This window comes from Geotrypetes seraphini, chromosome 1 (assembly GCF_902459505.1).
Source record: "Geotrypetes seraphini chromosome 1, aGeoSer1.1, whole genome shotgun sequence".
Classification (NCBI taxonomy): Eukaryota; Metazoa; Chordata; class Amphibia; order Gymnophiona; family Dermophiidae; genus Geotrypetes; species Geotrypetes seraphini.
This window is the reverse complement of record NC_047084.1, coordinates 79,296,605-79,317,739: the sequence shown is the minus strand read 5'-3', so window position 1 is coordinate 79,317,739 and position 21,135 is coordinate 79,296,605. Positions and strand designations below refer to the sequence as shown.

At 46.3% G+C, this 21,135-nt stretch overlaps 1 protein-coding gene across 4 annotated transcripts in view; it reads left to right on the top strand.

Moving 5' to 3' along the window:
• WDR7 (WD repeat domain 7) overlaps positions 1 to 21,135 on the top strand; it is a 606,257-nt gene that overhangs the window by 9,183 nt on the left and 575,939 nt on the right. For all 4 annotated transcript variants that reach the window (XM_033933907.1, XM_033933932.1, XM_033933915.1 and 1 more), the window contains exons 3-4: positions 7,768 to 7,874; positions 16,124 to 16,202. In XM_033933907.1, coding sequence (XP_033789798.1) covers positions 7,768 to 7,874; positions 16,124 to 16,202 — 186 coding nt within the window. The remainder of the gene's footprint in view (positions 1 to 7,767; positions 7,875 to 16,123; positions 16,203 to 21,135) is intronic.

Below are 21,135 nucleotides of genomic sequence, written 5' to 3'. Positions count from 1 at the left end.
CTGGCAGGGAGGGAGTGGGACTGAGTGCAGAGACTCACAGGGGAGGGAGTGCGTGAGGGGCTGGATGCAGAACAGCGATTTGGGGGGAACAGGGTGCAAAGCTTGGCAAGACATGGCACTGCACTTGAATAGTGATATCAACATCGTATAGAAAATCCGGGCCTTAATGCATGTTAGTAACTACTTCCCCTCAAGTCAACAGTCACATTATACAGCAAATGTATTAAAATACAAGTAATTTACTAAAACAGATCATATTGAGTATTTCTGAAATATTATGGGCTCCTTTTACAAAGCCGCGCTAGGCCTTAACGCCTGGAATAGCATGCGTTAAATTGCCAAGCGCGCTAGCTGCTACCGCCTCCTTTTAAGCAGGTGGTAGATTTTCATTAGCGCTATAGCGTGCGCTAATCCAGTGCATGTGCTGAAACCGCTAGCGCAGCTTTGTAAAAGGAGCCCTATATTTTTAAAAGTCTTCTGAGTATCAAATAATAATTTGCATTTCTTATGGTATCTGGCTATATTTGCCTGAAAAGTTGAAGCTTGTCATAAATGTTTCTAACCATATTCCCCACCTGAATTTCCTTTGAATAAGCTGAGTGTAGTATGACTCTCAGAAACTGCAAAGTTTTAATATATAGAATACTAGGACTCAAAAATAAAGGGTATTTTCTGAGGGTATTTCTTGCTCAATTCATCTATCCACAGTTTTATTTTATGTATTTATTTTTGTATACCATCTCTCTTAAAAAAAACTGCAAGATGGTTCACTGCATAAAATTACAGAATACCATTCCATAAGAACATATTCTTCAACATCAACCCATCATGCCTTACATTGTGAAACTGCAATATTTCTTATCATATTATATTATTATCTATATCTATGGATTTCTTTGAGCTCATATGGAAGCTTGTTCCAGAGTGAAGAACCTTTTTTTTTAGTCAGAATTATGCCCACAGGAATTTCCAGAAGAGTCTTTATAATGAATGCAAGGGCCTCAGAGGTTGGTAATGTGGAATTTGTGATGCCAAAACCTTGGTTGCCAGCTCATATAAAATTTTGGCTTTTTCTAATTAATTTTAAGCTAATTTGTAATCATCCACCTTTGAGTGCTACAAAAGCAATTCACTAACAAGTGATAATGTTTTTTCCCAAGTATTATGAAAAGGGGTCAATAGCAAAACATCAGCATGAGAATATCAGCTGCATCAGGCAAAAGAGCTAAGAATCAATAATAATAAAACCGTTAGCCGCGCATGCACATTGAAACTCTGTGCCTCTGCATACGCAGTAGAATAGAACTCTTTCCATCTGCCAGGAGCCTGCGGCGGTTTCCCCATCGCCCTCTCTTGGTTGTGAGTCCAGAGCCAGGGGCGACCACCATGGTAGCGACTCCCCCTCCCGCCCTCTCTCCGTCTGCTGAGAAACCCAAAAGGAAAAGTAAAAACAACTGCTGCCATGTAAGAGGGCTGGGGGCAGAAAAGGGTGTGTGAGAAGGAGACTGCAAAAGGGACATGTGAGAAAAGGGGGTTGGGGCTTGAAGCTGAAAGGGAAAAGAAGGGAGAAGGGGACTGTGGGGGCCTAAAAAGGGGTTTGGAGCTGGGGCTGAAAATAGGGGACGTGTGAGGGAAGGAGGCTTTAAAGGGGGGTTCTTGGGAATGGACCAGGGTCCAAACCACACTTCAGAGGCAAAAAGGGTCAACTAGGAAAAGGAAACTAGGGGCTGGACAAAAGGGGTAGGTGGGAGAAAGGGGCTGGAGCTGGGGGTCGGTTGTAAAAAGGGAACATGTTAGAGAAAGGAGCTGGGAGCTGACAATGGGATGTGTAAGAGAAGGGGGCTGGGGGCCGAAAAGGAGATATGTATGAAAAGGAGGCTGCAAAAGAGACATGTGAGAAAAGGGGCTGGGGCTGGAAGCTGAAAGGGAAAGAATGGGAGAAGGGGTTGGGGGGGCTAAAAGGGGTTTGGAGCTGGGGTTGAAAAAAGGGGCCATGTGAGGGAAGGAGGCTTTAAAGGGGGTTTCTTGGGAAAAGAGACCTGGTGTAGGAGGCTGTTAAAAGAAGACGGTTCGGAGAAGAGGGCAGGAGCTTGGGACTGCAAAAGTTGAGTTGTGAGAGAAGGGGTCTTGGTCTGGATTTGGAGGCTGGGAAGAAAGACAGGTGTGATAAGGAGACGGGCTAGAACTGAGGGCTGGAAGAGCAGGTATGAGAAAGGGGTTAGGGTTGGGGGGCTATAAAAAGGGAATGTGTGAGAGAAGGGAGCTGGGGATGAAAAAAGGGGGAGGTGGGAGAAGGAGGCTAAAAAAGGGGATATGTGAGAGAAAAGGACTGAGACTGAAGCTGGGGCTAAAAAGGGGGCATGTGAGAGAAAGGGGCTGAAGATAGGAGCTGGAAGAATAAGTGAAGGTTGATGGGGAAAGGGGGAATGGAGAAGGAGTTTTATGGACATGAAGGACAGAGAAAAGGGACAGATTTTTAAGATGGTGAAAAAAGTTGGAAATAGGAGCCACACTGGATCAGATTAATCTATTCTAGCACCCGTTAATGTAACGAGCTTAAACACTAGTATTAAATAAAATAGGTAACAGTGGCAAATGCAGAGGTACCTTGCAATTGAACCTCCATGAAAATGAACTTCCTTTCCCTATCTCATCCTGCCATTTTTTCAGTCAGAAAATTGGTGACCCAATTCATTAGAGATCAGAGAAACCCAGACTATTAAACTTGGCCAATAAGAAGTCATGGCTGGTTAAACTGAATGCAGCAAATTGTCATGAAGTTAAATTTATTACTTACTGTATATACTCAAATATAAACCTGGATTTTTGAGCCAAAAAATGGCCTAAAATGAGGGTCTCGGTTTATATTTGAGTCCTCCCCCTCTTAGACCTATTGTAGGCCTCTCTCTGGGCCTAGCTTAAGCCCTGCTGGTCAAATGGTGAGCCAAGGCTACTACTCAAAATAGATGACACAAGTTTATTTATTTGGATTTATTAACTGCCTTTTCATGAAGAGATTCACCCAATGTGGTTTATAATACATTCACTAGTAATCAGATACTCTTAATTAACTTTTCTTCCTATCTGTCCTGGGAGGCTCAAAATCTAAATGTGGGACATGGGGCAATGGAGTGTTAAGTGACTTGCTCAGAGTCACAAGGAGCATGCTGGGATTGAACTCGCACAACCTCAGGGTGCTGAGGTAGCAGCTCTAACTAGTAGGCCACCTATCCACTCCACAGTAACCTCATGAGACTGCTGTGAGTTCGGTTTATATTTGAGTCAACCTTTTCCCCCCTTTCTGAGGGGAAAAAGGTTATCTGGGTTTACCGTATTTTTCGCTCCATAAGACGCACCCTAGATTTAGAGGAGGAAAACAAGAAAGAAAACATTCTGAACCAAATTCTCCCTGCCAGGCTCTATCCAACCCTATACTCCTTGTCAGGTTCTGCACCCTGTCCCCCCTCCCTGCCAGGCTCTGTACCCTGTCTCTCCTCTGGTGGTCTAGTGGTAGGCTTGGACAGGGCACAGGACAGGCAGGCAGGACTAGTGGCCTAGTGACAGGCTGGCATAGTGGTCTAGTGACAGGTAAGCTGGCCTAGTGGCAGGCTGGCCTAGTGACAGGCAAGCTGGCCTAGTGGCCTAATGGCAGGCAGGCAGGCCCCATACCCCCCACGTATCCTAAATCATCCCCTCATACCCCTCACGTACCCCCCAGTACCTTAAATCAGTGGTTCCCAACCCTGTCCTGGAGGACCACCAGGCCAATCGGGTTTTCAGGCTAGCCCTAATGAATATGCATGGAGCAGATTTGCATGCCTATCACTTCCATTATATGCAAATCTCTCTCATGCATATTCATTAGGGCTAGCCTGAAAACCCGATTGGCCTAGTGGTCCTCCAGGATAGGGTTGGGAACCACTGCCTTAAATCATACCCCCTATGTACCCCCAGTACCTTTTTTAATCATACCCCCCTGTACCTTTAAAAATCCCTCCCTCCTTCCCTAGATGGCTGACTTAGTATTTTAAACATTCCCCCCCCCCCACCCCCGGTACCTTTTAAAATCCCTCCCCAGCAGCTTTTTTGTATTTTAAACAGCCCCCCAAGTACTTTTTAAAATTCCTCCCTCGACGGCTATCTTGCTATTTTAAACATCCTCCCCCCCTCCCCGGTACCTTTTAAAATCCCTTCCACGCTCGCTAGCTGTCTCCTCTTCTTATTTTCCAGCCAGCGGCATGGAGGTCAGAAGAGAGCAAAGCTTTCCGCGCTCCTGCTTGGGCCCACGCTGTTTTCTGAATGGCTGCGATCAGTTCTCGCTGGGACTGGGGCTGCACAGTCAGGCACTTAGATGCAGCACAGCCACCGTGGGCCATATAAAATGGCCAGGCATGCCGGATTCAGCCCCTGGGCCTTGTGTTTGACATGTGTGCTCTAAGCAAAGCAAGAATCCTCCACCTATAGCTCTGCCAGTGGATGTCACTGTTTCACTCACATTTTCAATAGAAAGGGGACAGGCAAGCTCTGCAGGTTTTCTGGGAACCTGCCTGTACCTAGCTATTGAAAACTGATATTGAAGTACCACCCCCCTCTGGCTGCAATGAAGTTGGAGGACTCCTACTTCGCTTATTGTGAACAGTGATGTGCTCTACCCTATAAAGACAATGTGCAGTTCCAGCAATTCCATATATTGATAAGAAAGCTGTGGAACCATTCTAAAACTGTAGAGATCAAAAAAAAACCCACCCTTGAATTTCTTTGTATGCCTTTGTTAAACAAAACAATTTAACAATAGCAAATCATTAACAAGAACTTGGACTCTCAGTAGAGAACTATGGAGAAAGACAAAGAAAAATTCTTAATCAGGGTAGAAATCTGGATTGGTCTAGTAGGCAAGAGCTATTTCTCCTTCAATAGCATCCTCATCAGACCAGTCCAGAACGTGCAGGGCACAACAAAGCAGTCTTCATTATGGGAGGGAAAGGGAAGGGGATTGGAACTTGTATACTGCCTTTTTGTAGTTATACAGTCGACTCCACATCTGTTAAGCACACTTTTCGGTTATCCGCAGCCTACCACCATGGTCCCGCTTTTTTTTTTTTTTTACATTAAAGTCAGTGGACGTAAACTCCGGATATTTGCAATTCGGATAAGCACACAATCCGCTTATGCACACTGATGTCATAGGTCCAGCCTCTATTCTTTAACATTATGTTCACTCCGGTTAAATGCAATCATGTTCTGACTGGGAATGGCTAGGCTTCACACAGAAGCTTAAGTGCTGGGACAGCTGGGAAAGTGAGTGCTCCGCTTCCACTCAAGTTGTAGGGCATAGCTTTCCTGTATTTTAGGCTCCAGCAGCCCATGCGCCTTATATAAACTGAGCCGGCTTAACTACAGCTTCTCCTTATCCTCCCCCCACTCCTATTAAGTGCACACTCCGGTTAAGCACACGTGGAGACCCGGTCCGAAGCGCGTGCACTTAAGCGAAGTTGACTGTACACTCAAAGTGGTATACAAATATACAGGTACTTATTTTGTATCTAGGGCAATAGAGGATTAAGTGACTTGCCTAGGGTCACAAAGAGCACAACCTATGAATACAGAGGCAGCTGCTCTACCACTAGACCACTCCTCACCACTTCATAAGCCCCTTCTCCAATTACAGAAGCTCCAAATGAAGCTTCTTCTCTAGCCACAATATCCTCTCAGTAATGCTTGGAAAAGGTGTGGACCATGATACTGCTCTACAAATTTGTACTGGAAAAACTGCTCCAAGTTCTACCCAAGAAATAGCTACGGAACTCATGGAATGGGCTTTCAGTACCAAAGGCAGCTGCCAGCCACTAGACGATATAAAGAAAAATAATTTTATTTTAAACAGTGAGAGGACAGTAACCTTTCTCATAATGTGTAAAAAAAGATCAAAGTCTGTCAGACCTACGGAAATCCCTCTGAAAAGGAAGGATTACAGTCTGATTTAAATGAAATAGAGGGACTATCTTTGGGAGAATTGAAGGAACAGTGCATGTGCATACCCCAGCTTCCCAGGAAAGAGCCTTCAGCTCAGACACAATTCTAGTTGAAGAAACAGCCACCAAAAATACATTTTTTTAATGTAAGATCTTTAGAAGTGGCTATTATTGGGCTCAAATGGCACTCTGTTGCTGCGGACATTTGAGGGTGCGGGGTACAGCTTCGGAGGTTCCAGCAGGAGAGACTGGGCATCCCTCCTACCAGTCGTCTTTGTGTGGGGTCTCTGCCGCGACCGCTTAACTGATCATGGCAGGGATATCCCCTTGCTACGATTGGCTTAGTGGCCACGTCTATTTGCTGGCCTATATTTCAGGTGCCTATCGTGGCCCTAGGGAGATGTCTAAGGCTGCCTAAGCTCGCCTAAGGCCACTTCCATGCAAAACTACGCCCATGCCTAGTACGAGCTTAGGCGGCCCTACGCACCTTCCTAGGCTCGTGAAAACGCCTACAATGTAGGTAACCCTTCTCAGAGTATTTTTTTTTTTTAAATGTGCATCCCGATTGGCTGGTGAGACAGTGGTAGGATGCCTGCCGCTGCTTACAGTCGGGGCGCCGTTTATAGAATTTGCCCCAAAATGCTTGACTCAAAGCCCTGATTCAAAAGAATACCATTTAACAAGAGCCTAAATGGTCTGATGGATGGGAAAAGCCTTAGAAGGCTTTTTAATCCTATCTGGAATATAATTCCCTGGACTGGTCTGGTGGAACTAAAGGAAAGAAAATTAGCAGGCAAGACCTGATTTCTCTTTTCACTTCCCTTATATGAGAATTATATACTATGGAATAAACTGTAAATGAAATAATAGTTCTTCTGTCTAGAATAAATTTGTTTAAAGTCTTTCCTCTTTCTTATTAAAAATTTTTAGGACGTTTATATCCACAACCTTCTAGCATATTATTTATTTTTAATTCATTTTCTATCCTGTTTTCTCCAAAGAGCTCAGAACGGGTTACAGGTTAACATATAATATACAGTTAACAGGTTACAATTTGCCAAAGTTACAGTACAAGTTGTTTTTTTCTTTTATACAAGTTTATATCCTAATTTGCCACATACTAGCCCTAGGTCCAATACCAATATACATAGTATACAGTTTGCAATTTGCCATAATTATAGTGCAGGGTTTTTCAATATAAGTTTTATCCTAACGACACATACTAGAATCTAATGACAATATCCTGTTCTAATTTAAGATAATTATTGCAATTGAAACTTCCTCTTATTCTTGACCAAAAATATAGAGACTTGCTTGATGAAAGTCTCCTGGTGTCCCATTACATTGTTCCAAAATGTCCTTGTTTATATTAATTCCCAAAAATTGTATTTCACTTGATACATCCTTCTACTAAATGTCCAACCCTTCACAAAAAGATTTTACTTAACACAGATTTGTACCAGCCTCATTGAGCTCTCTCAGAAGAGGCTGCTATATATAACCAGCTTTCAGTTATTAAGGCACTGTTATTGTTAAAAAAATGAAATCAATTTATGTAACTTATCTAAAGAAATGAGAGAGCCAAGGCTATAAAAGCAATGTGGGCATTCTACAATAGTATGCTAGAAGATTATGAATATGAATTCCCTGAAAAATTAAGTTAGGCTTTAAGCAAATTTATTCTAGAAAGGAACATCTGTTTGCAGCATACACTTTTTCTTGTGAATCATTTTCCGGTTACAATAGCCTTGAATCTTATGACATATTCATATTTTGTAATGCTTGCGATTTCTAGATCCGTCCCAGAGCCCTGTTATTTGGTCATACGGCTTCTATTACCTGTTTATCTAAAGCATGTGCTTCCACTGAAAAACAATATATAGTCAGCGCATCCGAAAGTGGGTGAGTATTGTACAAATCCTTCACTAATTAATCATAACCATCATTCTCTGTGGCACTGTCACTAAAGTTTGTATAATTTTAGTAAGTGTTCTCTAAAGGAATGTAAGTTCTTATAGTAAAAGCTATAAATTCACTTGTTCCTGTAAATTTTATTCTTTAGTATGCTTATGTACTAAGTGGATTCTATTAATTACATTACATTGGTGATTTCTATTCCACCAATACCTTGAGGTTCAAGGTGGATTATGACAAAATAAGGATCAAAAGAGGGGATAATTGCCTTACAAAACATGGCAGATTGCAAATTCAATTTCTATTAGGGAACAGTTAATTTTTTTTTTTAAATCTAAAAGACCACTTTTACCCTTTTTACAATATGAAAAGAAATCTGTGAAACCTGATCATTATTTTTTTTTTTAGATTTATTTTTTAAATAAAACTACATTTATGTTTAATGTTTCTTGAAACATTTTACTACATATTAGCATCCAAATCCATAGCTCAGGATGTATATTTTAATTGTAAGTTCACTATCATGACCTCTGCCTGGGAGAAGACAGACTCAGGCTGTGGAAGTCTGCTGCTAGTAGGATCAGCTCTCGGGGACATCTAGCTAGCCAGCTTGCCTTTGTAATTTTTGAGATCAGGGGCCATTCCTTGCATAGCTGCTTGCATCTATGATTTATCAGGAGCTTGAGCGCAGGCTATTTGCCTCCTTCCCGGCTTGACTTGGATTAATAGTGGGCTGGCTGAGTGGTCCTCTGCCTCTTTGCGGCGACCAAGTTTGTCCGGCGAACCTGTGAGGCAGAGTTTTCTATTTATCCCAGCTACATTCCTAAGCTGAAACAGGCAGGCACATGACACAGTGAGTAAGACTATTATAGCCTATGGGGAAAATTGGGGCGTGGGGAGGGGGTGTTCTTCAAAACTAAAATGTAAAAGTTTCTGCAGCCAGAGCCAAGGTCCCTCACCTCTAAAAATACCCTTTCTTGCAATTTTTATACTTCAGGGAAGTCCTCAAGGGCCATTTTTGTTGCGATTTTACCGACAGCGGCTATCTTGGATGTTAAACTATCTTGTTTTTTTCCTAAAGCTTCCATCTGCCTCAAAACCCTTCAATTTTACTTAAAATTGACAGGGATAGGCCCCTCAGGCCTTCCTACCTCTATATGCTTCCAGGTTTGTGCTGGATAGCCAGCCGAGGAGAATCCATGTCCTATGTGTGCTAGAGTGTGGGAAAGAGGTGGGAGCCTTGGGCTAAGTCTCCTCCTCCAAGGGAAGAGACTTTTTCCAGAGCCTTCCAATAGTGCGTTGGCCAAGCACAGTTGTGCGTTGGTTGTAGAGCCCAGGAGGACCATCAGGGGGTCCCCATCGGGGTCCTCAAGACCCCCAGTGCAAGGCTTCATCCCTGATTTTATGAGCCTTGTGTTGGAATGCCTACTTGAACTGCCAAGGGTTTTCAGTATCTGCGTTCAGTGCAATGGAGGCAGTAGTGCAGGGGGTCTCCTCTCAGCATGTATTGCAACCAGATGAGGACACAGAGCTTTACCAGGACATAAGAATTGCCATACTGGGACAGACCAAAGTTCCATCAAGCCCAGTATCCTATTTCCAACAGTGGCCAACCCAGGTTCCCAGTACCTAGCAAGATCCTAAGTAAGAACATAAGAACATAAGAAATGCCTCCGCTGGGTCAGACCTGAGGTCCATCGCGCCCAGCAGTCCGCTCACGCGGCGGCCCAACAGGTCCAGGACCTGTGCAGTAAATTTCTATCTATACCCCTCTATCCCCTTTTCCAGCAGGAATTTGTCCAATCCTTTCTTAAACCCCAGTACCGTACTCTGCCCTATAACGTCCTCTGGAATTGCATTCCAAGTGTCCACCACAAGTTGTGTAAAGAAGAACTTCCTAGCATTTGTTTTGAATTTGCCCCCTTTCAACTTTTCCGAATGCCCTCTTGTTTTTTTATTTTCTGAAAGTTTGAAGAATCTGTCCCTCTCTACTCTCTATGCCCTTCATGATCTTGTAAGTCTCTATCATATCCCCTCTTAATCTTCTCTTTTCCAGGGAAAAGAGTCCCAGTTTATCCAATCTCTCAGCATATGAAAGGCTTTCCATCCCCTTAATCAGTTTTGTCGCTCTCCTCTGAACTCTCTCGAGTAATGCCATATCCTTCTTAAGGTACGGTGACCAATACTGGACGCAGTACTCAAGATGTGGACGCACCATTGCCCGATACAGCGGCATGATAACTTCTTTCGTTCTGGTTGTAATACCCTTCTTGATTATACCTAGCATTCTATTCGCTCTCTTAGCAGCCGCTGCGCACTGTGCTGTCTGCTTCATTGTCATGTCCACCATCACCCCCAAGTCCCTTTTTTGGGTACTCTCATTCAATAACATCCCTCCCATCGCATAATTATACCTCGGGTTTTTGCTTCCCACATGCAATACTTTACACTTCTCAACATTGAATTTCATCTGCCATCTCTCTGCCCATTCCCCTAGTTTGTCCAAGTCTCTTTGCAATTCTTCGCAGTCCTCCTTTGTCCGAGCTCCACTAAATAGTTTGGTGTCGTCTGCAAATTTTATTATCTCACACTTCGTCCCTGTTTCTAGATCATTTATGAATACGTTAAAAAGCAGCGGCCCGAGCACCGAGCCCTGCGGAACACCACTCGTGACCTTTCTCCAGTCTGAGTAGTGGCCCTTCACCCCTACCCTCTGTTTCCTACCTTCTAACCAATTTCCGATCCATCTATGCACGTCTCCGTCCACCCCATGGTTCTTCAGTTTCCTGAGTAGACGTTCATGAGGCACCTTGTCAAAGGCTTTCTGGAAATCTAGGTATATGATGTCTATGGGGTCTCCTCTGTCCATCTGTTTGTTAATTCCTTCGAAGAAGTGCAGTAAGTTAGTCAGGCACGACCTTCCCCTGCAGAAACCATGTTGGCTGGTTATCAGAAGTTCGTTTCTTTCAAAATGTTCATCGATGTTTTCTTTTATCAGTGCTTCCGCCATTTTCCCCGGAACCGAGGTCAGACTCACCGGTCTGTAGTTTCCCGGGTCACCTCTTGATCCCTTTTTAAAGATGGGCGTAACGTTGGCTATCTTCCAATCCTCCGGAATCACACCTGTTTTCAGAGATAGGTTGCAAATTTGCTGCAGTAGTTCCGCTATTTCCTCCTTTAGTTCCTTCAGAACCCTTGGATGGATTCCATCCGGACCCGGCGATTTGTCAGTTTTTAGTTTTTCTATCTGCCTGCGTACATCATCAAGGCTCACTTCCATGGATGTTAACTTCTGTGCTTGATTTCCCTTGAAGATTTGTTCAGGTTCCGGTATGTTGGTTGTGTCTTCACTTGTAAATACAGACGAAAAGAACCTGTTAAGTCTTTCTGCGACCTCTTTCTCTTCCCTCACCTCTCCCTTCCGATCTCCGTCGTCCAGTGGTCCCACCTCCTCCCTAGCCGGCTGTTTCCCTTTAATATATCTAAAGAACGGCTTGAAATTTCGTGCTTCCCTGGCTAGCCTCTCTTCATACTCTTTTTTGGCTTTTCGAACCACACGGTGACATTCTTTTTGATACTTTCTGTGCTCTTTCCAGTTTCCCTCAGATTTGTCCTTTTTCCATTTTCTGAATGAGTTTTTCTTATTGCCTATCGCTTCCTTCACTATTTTAGTTATCCACGCCGGGTCTTTTGTTCGACTCTTGTTGCACCCTTTTCTGAATCTGGGGATATACAGATTTTATGCTGCTTATCTTAGGAATAAGCAGTAGATTTTCCCAAGCTATCTCAGTAATGACCTGTGGACTTCTCTTTTAGGAAATTATTCAAACTTTTTTAAACACTGCTAAGCTAACTGATTTTATCACATTCTCCGGCAACGAATTCCAGAGTTTAATTACATGTTGTGTGGTGAAATATTTTCTCTGGTTTGTTTTAACTCTATTACTTAGTAGCTTCATCACATGCCAACTAGTCCTTGTATTTTTGGACTGAGTAAACAATCAATTCACATTATATCCTTTTTATTCCACTCAGTATTTTATAGACCTCTTTCATATCACCCCTGAGCTGTCTCTTCTTAAAACTGAAGAGCCCTAGTCACTTTAGCCTTTCCTCATAGGGAAGTTGACCCATCCCTTTTATAATTTTTGTTGCCCTTCTCTGTATCTTTTCTAATTCCACTATATGTTTTGTGAGATATGGCGACCGGAATTGTACACAGTATTCGAGGCGCAGCAATTCAGTAGAGCGATACAAGGGCATTATAACATTTTCATCTTTGTTTTTCATTCCTTTCCTGATAATCTAACATTCTATTTGCTTTCTAAGCCACCACTGCACATTGAGCTGAAGGTTTCAAAGTATGCTTAACGATGACACCTAGATCCCTTTCCTGGACAAGGTCTCCTAACATAGAATCAACTCTCAAAAAAAACCTTATGAAATTCGCAAACCTTCCTATCAAAAGGATTGCTCTAGTTCAAGCTCCTCTTTCCCACATGCATCACTTTGCACTTGCTCACATTAAACATCATCTGCCATTTTGATTCCCAGTCTCACAAGGTCCTCTTGCAATTTTTCACAATCCTCTTGTAATTTAACAACTTTGAACCACTTTGTGTGATCAGCAAATTTAATTATCTCACTAGTTATTCACATCTATAAATCATTGCATTTTTTCTTACTTTCTTTGGAGTTAAAAAAAAAAAAGCCCAACATTGGCACCTTCTCCCCTATTACCTTAACAGCAACTTGAGTTGTCTCGATTTCATGTTCTTACCCCTATAATGAGTTATATTCACTCATTAGTTTCAGGCTTGATTGATTACTTTCTCCTAAGTCTCTCTATGCTCCTTTCACTAGGAACGTAGGAGTGGCTCAATGGTTGGGGAGGCTGCCTCAGTGCCCTGGGGTTGTGGGTTTGTTTTTCACTGCAGCTCCTTGTGGCTCTGGGCAAGTCACCTAACACTTAGTTTTATTATATGCATATGACCTGGTGATTTCATGAGTCTCTGGTTGCACTTTCTTCTTCTGACTGTGCATCCAATCTTTCTTCCCTTCTTTCAGCCTGTATGCTTCCTCTCCTCCAGACCTCATTCCCTCCCCCAACTTTTTCTTCCTCTCTCCCTGCCCTTTTTTTCTCCCTGCCTCCCTTTCTTTTTTTCTCTCTTCATGTCCCCTTTTTTTCTGTTTCTCTTCTTTCTTTCTGTCTCCCTGCCTGCCCTCTTTCTTTCTTTCTTTCTCCCTGCCCTCCCCCCAAGCCACTGCCACTGCCATAGGGGAACAGGCCCCCAAGCCGCCGCCGCCCCAAGCTCTCCCTGCGTCGGGCCAACCAGCATTCCTCTCCCAGACGTCATATCTGCCGTCGGAGAGGACGTTCTGGCCCAGCCAGGCAGCGATTGGTTGGCCAGAACTTCCTTTCCGATGGCAGAATTGATGACGGGGAGAGGAAGGGTGACCGGCCCAAGATCGCGATCGACCTATTGGGCACCCCTGTTCAATAGACATGCTGCTGGGTCCTGCCTTCGCGGAAACAGAAAGTAGGCAGGACCTGGCTGCAAGAACAGCAAATTGTAAGCTTCACTGACCTGTTTCCCGCCTTAGCCCGTAGCGAACGCAAGCTCCGGGGCTCTAACATGTGCATGCCAGCCTTCCTTCTCTTCTCTTCCCTCCCCTCCTCCCGGACTATAACTTCTGGTTTCGGAGGGAAGAGAAGGGAAGCCGGCACACACACGTTAGAGCCCCGGAGCATAAGTTCTCCAAGCCGTTTTTTTTTTATGTTGAACAGCGGTGGCAGCAGCAAAATTCATGATCGGATGATAGCCGGGCGGTCATCTAAATTAGCCAGGCGGAGCGCCTGGCTAAAAGGCCCTAGGGAGAACACTGGGTATAGTTTCATAGGATAAATGACCAGTCCTTAAAGTCGGGCTATACAGGAACATATGTTAGAAGACAAAAATTTGAAATCCAAAATTACCTATTGCAGTATTTAAATATTGTCAGCGTAAGATAAAAGAAATTTACCTGGACCCAAAGATAACAAACTTAATGTAGTCATAAAAACATTAACCCCCCTCCTTTTATCAAGCTGCACTAGAGGTTTTTAGCACGGGCTGGTGAGGAGATAGATTAATATATTGTGGTCCACGACGTCAAACCCTGCTGACAAATTAAATTGCAACAAAATAACATAAACATAGAAACATAGAAACATAGAAATAGACGGCAGATAAGGGCCCACGGCCCATCCAGTCTGCCCACCTTAATGTCCCTCCCCTACCTTTGCCCTGTGAATAGATCCCATGTGCCGATCCCATTTTGCCTTAAAATCAGGCACGCTGCTGGCCTCAATCACCTGTAGTGGAAGACTATTCCAGCGATCAACCACTCTTTCAGTGAAAAAGAATTTCCTGGTGTCACCTCGTAGTTTCCCGCCCCTGATTTTCAACGGATGCCCTCTTGTTGTCGTGGGACCCTTGAAAAAGAAGATATCTTCCTCCGCCTCGATGCGGCCCGTAAGATACTTGAACGTCTCGATCATGTCTCCCCTCTAGCGCGTTCTATTTAATAAATTTTGAATCTTGTTAATCAATGAGAATAATAAAGTTTCCATAGTGTAACAGGTCCGAAAACCATGCTGAAAAGGATACAGTATCACAAATTTATTTAATAACTCCATAATTGTATAGTGACTATTGGTTCTATTAATTTAGTGAATATTGGAATATTAGCAGTTAGGTGATAATTTGCTGACAATGAGGGACCTATAATGTAGTAGATTTCATAAGTGGAGAAAGCATATCTGACTAACTATATAACACTTAACAATTCTTTTTCTCACATCACACACTAGCAGGTTCTGTGAACCATTTGATGACCCCTAATAGGCATTTTTCAAAAACAGTGTTGCTTTTAGGAAAATATAGGCAGACTCTTTTTTTTTTTTTTTTTAATAATTGACCCTGAAAATTGACAAATTTCAGCCCCTTTGTCAAAGATTTGAAGGAATGTTATGATGCAGCTATTCATGCAGAATTGCTGCAAATTTGAGAGAGTGGTGTCCAATGCGAGGATAATCTATGATAAAAATCAAGTCTGTATTTACTCATGCTATGGAGTTATAGCAACTGATAAACTGGTCAAAATCTGTTGCAACTAGCTGTCAAATTTTTGGGCACACTTTGAGCAGACTTTTCAGGTGGGCTTTTGTAGCATCATTGCAACTAACACAAAGTTATGCTGGACTACCAAAAATTAGCACTCATGACCAATTATTCTCAATTTTACAAGTAGCTAAAATGACACTTTATTCATCACTGTGTACAATTCTGCCAACATCCAGCCAGACAAGTGAGTCTAGCTCAATGACTATTGCAGTTAGGAATCTAAAATCTTAGGAAAATTCTCTTAGTACCCTGACTATTCTACATACAAACTTTGAACAAAATGTGAAACATAATGGTGGGAACCATTCCACCACTTGGCAATGACCCAAATGCTTTTGTTTGTTCAGGAAAACAGTTTGGACCAGATTCTATAAATAGTACCTAGGCGTGCCTACATTGTAGGTGCCGCTCTGTGCGGTTGTCAGTGAACTGCCATTTGTCCTTTATAGAATCCTGTTTAGCAGCACCTAGGCATCCTAGAGGTAGGCGAACTGGCACCTTTCTCGAACACCTAGTGATACCTAAATCAACCATGCCTATTCTCCACCCCTAACCATGCCTTTTTTCCAGGTAAGTGTCGTTAGGCGTCAGATGGCGCCTTGACCTAGGCATTACTAGGTGCTTCTCTGAATTCCATGCAGAACTTTTAAATAGTGAATTTTAAAAAAAATTTAGCAATTTACTTTAGTGGTGCGGTCAATTACCATACCATTTAAGCTAATTAAAATAATTTGAGTTGCGTGTGGATTTTAGGCATTGCTAGGCATCTGCGATTAGGGCACCTAGTGGCACCTACTATAGGCGTCATTTATAGGCAGAAACAGGAAGCTGCGTCAGAGAGGACGCTTTGGACTGAGCAACACTTGCAGTTTTCGTACGTTCGGATTCCAAAGCAGCATTCGGATTCCGGGGTAAAATTTAAATTTTAAAAAAAAGTTCTAGGGTATTCGAATTCCACTGTATAATCAAAATCACTTAAATAAAGACCTGAATCTGTCAAATTAGTAAGTGCTTTTAACAGCAAACAATAATGATGGCACAATGAGTTATTTACTTTTTATTTCTTAACAGGGAGATGTGTCTATGGGATGTCAGTGATGGGAGATGTATTGAGTTTACTAAATTAGCATGCACACATACTGGTATACAGGTTGGTATGCATATTTCTTCTGATATATTCTTTAAAGCAGTGTTTCTCAACTTCTTCAAGCCAAGTACCCCCTAAGTCTAACAAATATCAACTGAGTACCCCATCCAAGGTCCGCCCCTGACCCCACCCCCACAATAATAGTACTAATTGTAATGCAATTTTTTTCCATTCATTTTTCATTTACACACAAAATAATCTTATTAATAATACATGATAACCACAAAATGAAAAAACACAAAGCACACTCTATGCAAAGAAAATGTTAATTATCATTTATATTTGTTTTTTTTTTTTTAAAGAGGTCAAGGCAGATGACTAAAAAATATGAAATGTCAACTCAGGAACAGCTACAAAAGAATAGACAAATATAGTGCAAAATAGCAGATATAAATTCTCAAAACTGACACATTTTGATCACTAAATTGAAAATAAATCATTTTATCCCAGGACAAGCAGGCATGATATTCTCACATGTGGGTGACGTCATCTACGGAGCCCCAGCGCGGACAGCTTTTCAAGCAAACTTGCTAGAAGTTTCAAGTTTGCACACTGCACCACGCATGTGTCTGCTTCCTCGCCCACTAGAGGGCGCGTTCCACCTCGTGGTCCTCAGTTCATTTTTTTCCGCGGAGCCAGTAAGCCCTGTGGATTGTGAGCTCCTAATCTTTTTTGTGTCGCTGCTTCCTGACACCGCGTCTGATTTTTTCGGTCGCTGTGCTTTTCGATTTTCTGTTCTTTTCTGTTCTTTTCTTGTCAAAAACAAAAACAAAAAAAAAAAAAATATTTTTGTTTTCTCGTTGGGCTCCGGGGGCTCCCGGCAGCCGTGGCCGCGGGACGTCGATCGTTCCCGGCCAGTTTCGTCGTTGATGTCCCGTCCTGTAACGGGTTTCAAAAAATGCAGCCGGTGCGAGGGGCTGCTCTCTATTACAGACCCCCACCGGTGGTGCATCGTTTGTCTGGGCCCGGAACACCCTACCACCTCGTGCGATCGCTGTTCCACATTTCAGCCCAGGGCTCTCCGTCGCAGGAGGGCCAGAATGGCAGAGTTGTTTAAGGCGGACCCCGTGGTGAAGGCCTCGACGTCGGCCTCGGCTTCGGCCCCGGCCTCGACCTCGGCCTCGACGTCCTCGGGGCCCTCGGCCTCTCCTCGCCCTTCGACTTCCAAGTCGACCTCGGGAACGAAGACTACCTCGGGTAAGTCCTCCTTTCCATCCCCTACAGGGTCTGCAAAGAAGCCGTCCTCTGCTTCGACCAAGGCGGGTGGGTCGTCCTCGGCCCCGCCTCGGGCCCCGCCCGTGCAAGCCCCGAGGGAACACTCGAGACCGAGGTCGCCCTCCAGGGAGCTTGCCCCGGATTCGGACCTCCCGACCTTCGTCGGGATCCTGGCTTTCCAGGAGCTCCTCAGAGCGCTCATATCAACGGAGCTGTCGGGGGCCCTGGAACAGCTGCAACAGGCTTCGACCCCGGCGGCTGTTGCCTCGGTGGCCTCGGCCTCGGTGGCCTCGGCCTCGGGTGCCGGGGCTCCCTCGACCTCGGAGACCGGGGCTCCTCCGACTTCGGTCTCGGCTGTCGAGGCTCCGCCCGCCTCGGCCTCGGTTTCGGTCTTACCATCGACCGCGGGGGATCAGCCGGAGCGTAGCGTGCGGCCCCGGGACAAGGTGCGTCGGGTCCGCCGCATTTCCTCCTCGTCGTCCTCGAGGTCCTCCCGGGGGTCTTCGCCCTCGCCTCGGACTCGGTCGAGGCGCCGGCCGAGGAAGCCGAAGCGCTCACGGGGTTCGCCTCGAGGGCGCGGTCGGTCTTCCCCGATCGGGGGCGAGGCGTTGCGGGTGTCGGAGTTGCGCATTGACAATCCGAAGCTTCTCCGCTCCCCGGCGCGTCGGGTGTCCCGTTCTTCCTCGCCGAGGAAGCGGGAGGGGGCTCTCGTCCCCCGGACCCCGGGGTCCTCGCCCCGGGCCTCGTCGAGGTGGACTCACTCTCCTACCCCCTCGAGGCCTGTGGAGAGGACATCGTGGGGCTCGGGGTCAGGGAGAGATCCCTTGTATTATTCGCACGAGGCCTCTCCGGTTTCCTCGGCGAAAAAGTCAAGATCTCCTTCCCCGCCTGCTAAACCGTCCTCATTTTCGGTTTTTGTGCAGGACATGGCCAAGGCCCTCGGGCTGGACCTCTCGGTCGGATCCCAATATTCTAAGGAGTTCCTTGAGGAGCAGGACCTTCCAACTCCACCTAGGGAGGCTCCTCGGCTCCCATACAATAAGGTCCTCCTGCAGACTTGGTTAAAAAATTTGTCAAACCCTCTTACGGTCACGTCAGTCCCGTCCAAGATGGAGGGAAAATACAGGACGGTGCCGGCTAAGGGGTTCGACAGGGCGCAGCTCTCCCACCAGTCTTTGCTGGTGGAATCTGCCCTTAAGAAGTCTCAGCCTTCCCGGGTTTCTGCGGCGGTGCCACCTGGTAGGGAGGGCCGAACCCTGGACGCCTTTATTCCAATTCCCTGATGGCCACCAGGGTGCTAAATTATGCCTTCACTTTTTCCTCCTATCTTCGAGGTATGGTGAAGGACCTCCCTCAGTTTCGTGACTCCCTACCGGACTCCCAGAAGGCAGGTTTTGATACATTCATGTCCAACCTGTCTCAACTGCGGTTGTACCTGTTTCACGCCTTGTACGACGCTTTTGAGCTGGTTTCGAGGGTGTCGGCCTTCGCGGTGGCCATGCGCCGTCTGGCCTGGCTTCGCACCCTCGACATGGACCCAAACCTGCAGGATCGCCTGGCAGATTTGCCTTGTGTGGGGTCCGAACTGTTTGACGAGTCATTAGAGGCGGCGACCAAGAGGTTGTCGGAGCAGGAGCGCTCGTTGGCCTCCTTGGTCCGGCCCAAGCCTAGACCCCCGCCGCAGAAACCCTTCCGCCCTCCCCCAAGGCGGTACCCCCAAAAATCTACTCCCGCCTTTTCCAGACCGCCACCTAGACGCCAGGCTCAGAGGGGCAGAGGGGGACAAACGCAAGCCCCGGCGCAGGGCCCTTCCAAGCCCGCGCCTTCTTTTTGACGGGCTGAGCGGATGGGGCAGGTTCCCCTCCGCGACCGCTCAGAAATCCCTGCCTATAGGGGGGCGTCTTCGGTCCTTTTACCCAGCCTGGACCGAAATTACATCAGACGCCTGGGTGCTCCGGACCGTCTCCGAGGGCTACTCTCTCAATTTCTTGTCTGTGCCACCGGATATGCCTCCGGGACCTTCTACTTTCAATCGGAGCCAGCTTCCCATCTTGCTGGCCGAGGCCCGGGCCCTGTTGAAGCTTCGGGCGGTCGAACCGGTTCCCGCAGATCAACGGGGGACCGGGTTTTACTCCCGCTACTTTCTGGTCCCGAAAAAGACCGGGGACCTGCGCCCTATACTGGACCTCAGGAAGCTCAACAAATTCCTGGTCCGGGAGAAGTTTCGAATGCTGTCTCTCCCGGTTCTATACCCTCTCTTGGAGGAAGGGGACTGGATGTGCTCCCTCGATCTGAAGGAGGCGTATACTCATGTTCCGGTGCATCCTGCCTTCCGGAAGTTCTTGAGGTTCCAGGTGGGGGACTTGCACCTTCAGTACAGGGTCCTGCCTTTTGGCCTAGCTTCGTCCCCTCGAGTCTTCACGAAGTGCATGGTCGTGGTCGCGGCGGCCCTGAGAAATCGGGGCCTTCAGGTTTTCCCCTACCTGGACGATTGGCTGATCAAAAGCACGTCCAGGGAGGGGGTTATCTCAGCGACCCGACAGTCTATCGCCTTCCTTCAACAACTGGGGTTCGAGGTGAATTTCCCCAAGTCGCAGTTGCAGCCGGCCCAGTCCCTTCAATTTATAGGCGCAGTGCTGGACACTGTGCGCCGACGTGCCTACCTCCCGCAGCCTCGCTTGGCGGCCTTGGTTCGGCTGGGGCGGTGGGTCTCGCAGCTGCAGGTGGTATCGGCCCAGCGCATGATGATGCTTCTGGGCCACATGGCATCGACGGTCCACGTCACCCCTTTTGCCAGACTGCACCTGAGAATCTCTCAGTGGACCCTGGCCTCCCAGTGGCGTCAAGATTGCGATCCGGTGTCCCGTCTCATTACGGTCACTCCTTCTTTGAAACGGTCGCTCCGTTGGTGGACCGACTGTTCCAATTTTTCCGGGGGGTTGCTGTTCCTGGCCCCTCCCTTTCGCAGGGTCCTGACCACGGACTCTTCGGAGTATGCGTGGGGGGCCCATCTAGACGGGCTGCGGACCCAGGGTCTGTGGTCGTCGGAGGACCGTCGATGTCACATCAATGTGCTGGAACTTCGAGCCATTTACATGGCGGTTCGTGCGTTCGACCACCTTCTTCGCGATCAGGTAGTCCTAGTTCGCACGGACAACCAGGTAGCGATGTACTATGTCAACAAGCAAGGTGGGACGGGCTCTTGGCCCCTCTGCAGGGAGGCGCTTCGCCTTTGGGAGTGGGCAATCTCCCGAAACATCTTCCTACAGGCGGTCTATATTCAGGGAGACCAAAACTGCTTGGCAGACAAGCTCAGTCGGCTTCTTCAGCCGCACGAGTGGTCTCTCCACTCCAGAGTCCTGCGCGAGGTCTTCGACCGCTGGGGGACTCCGCAAGTGGACCTGTTTGCTTCCTCGGAGACTCGCAAACTGCCCCTATATTGTTCGAGGATGTACTCCCTGGACCGTCTGGAGGCGGATGCCTTCCTTCTGGACTGGGAGGGGAGGTTCCTGTATGCGTTTCCTCCTTTTCCCTTGATCATGAGAACGTTGGTACGTCTCAAGTCATCCACGGCCACGATGATTCTCATTGCGCCTCGGTGGCCTCGTCAGCATTGGTTCTCCCTGCTTCTTCAACTAAGTGTCAGGGAACCTCTGCTTCTGCCTGTGTTTCCCTCTCTGCTATCGCAGAGTCGGGGTTCGCTGTTGCATCCCAATCTTCA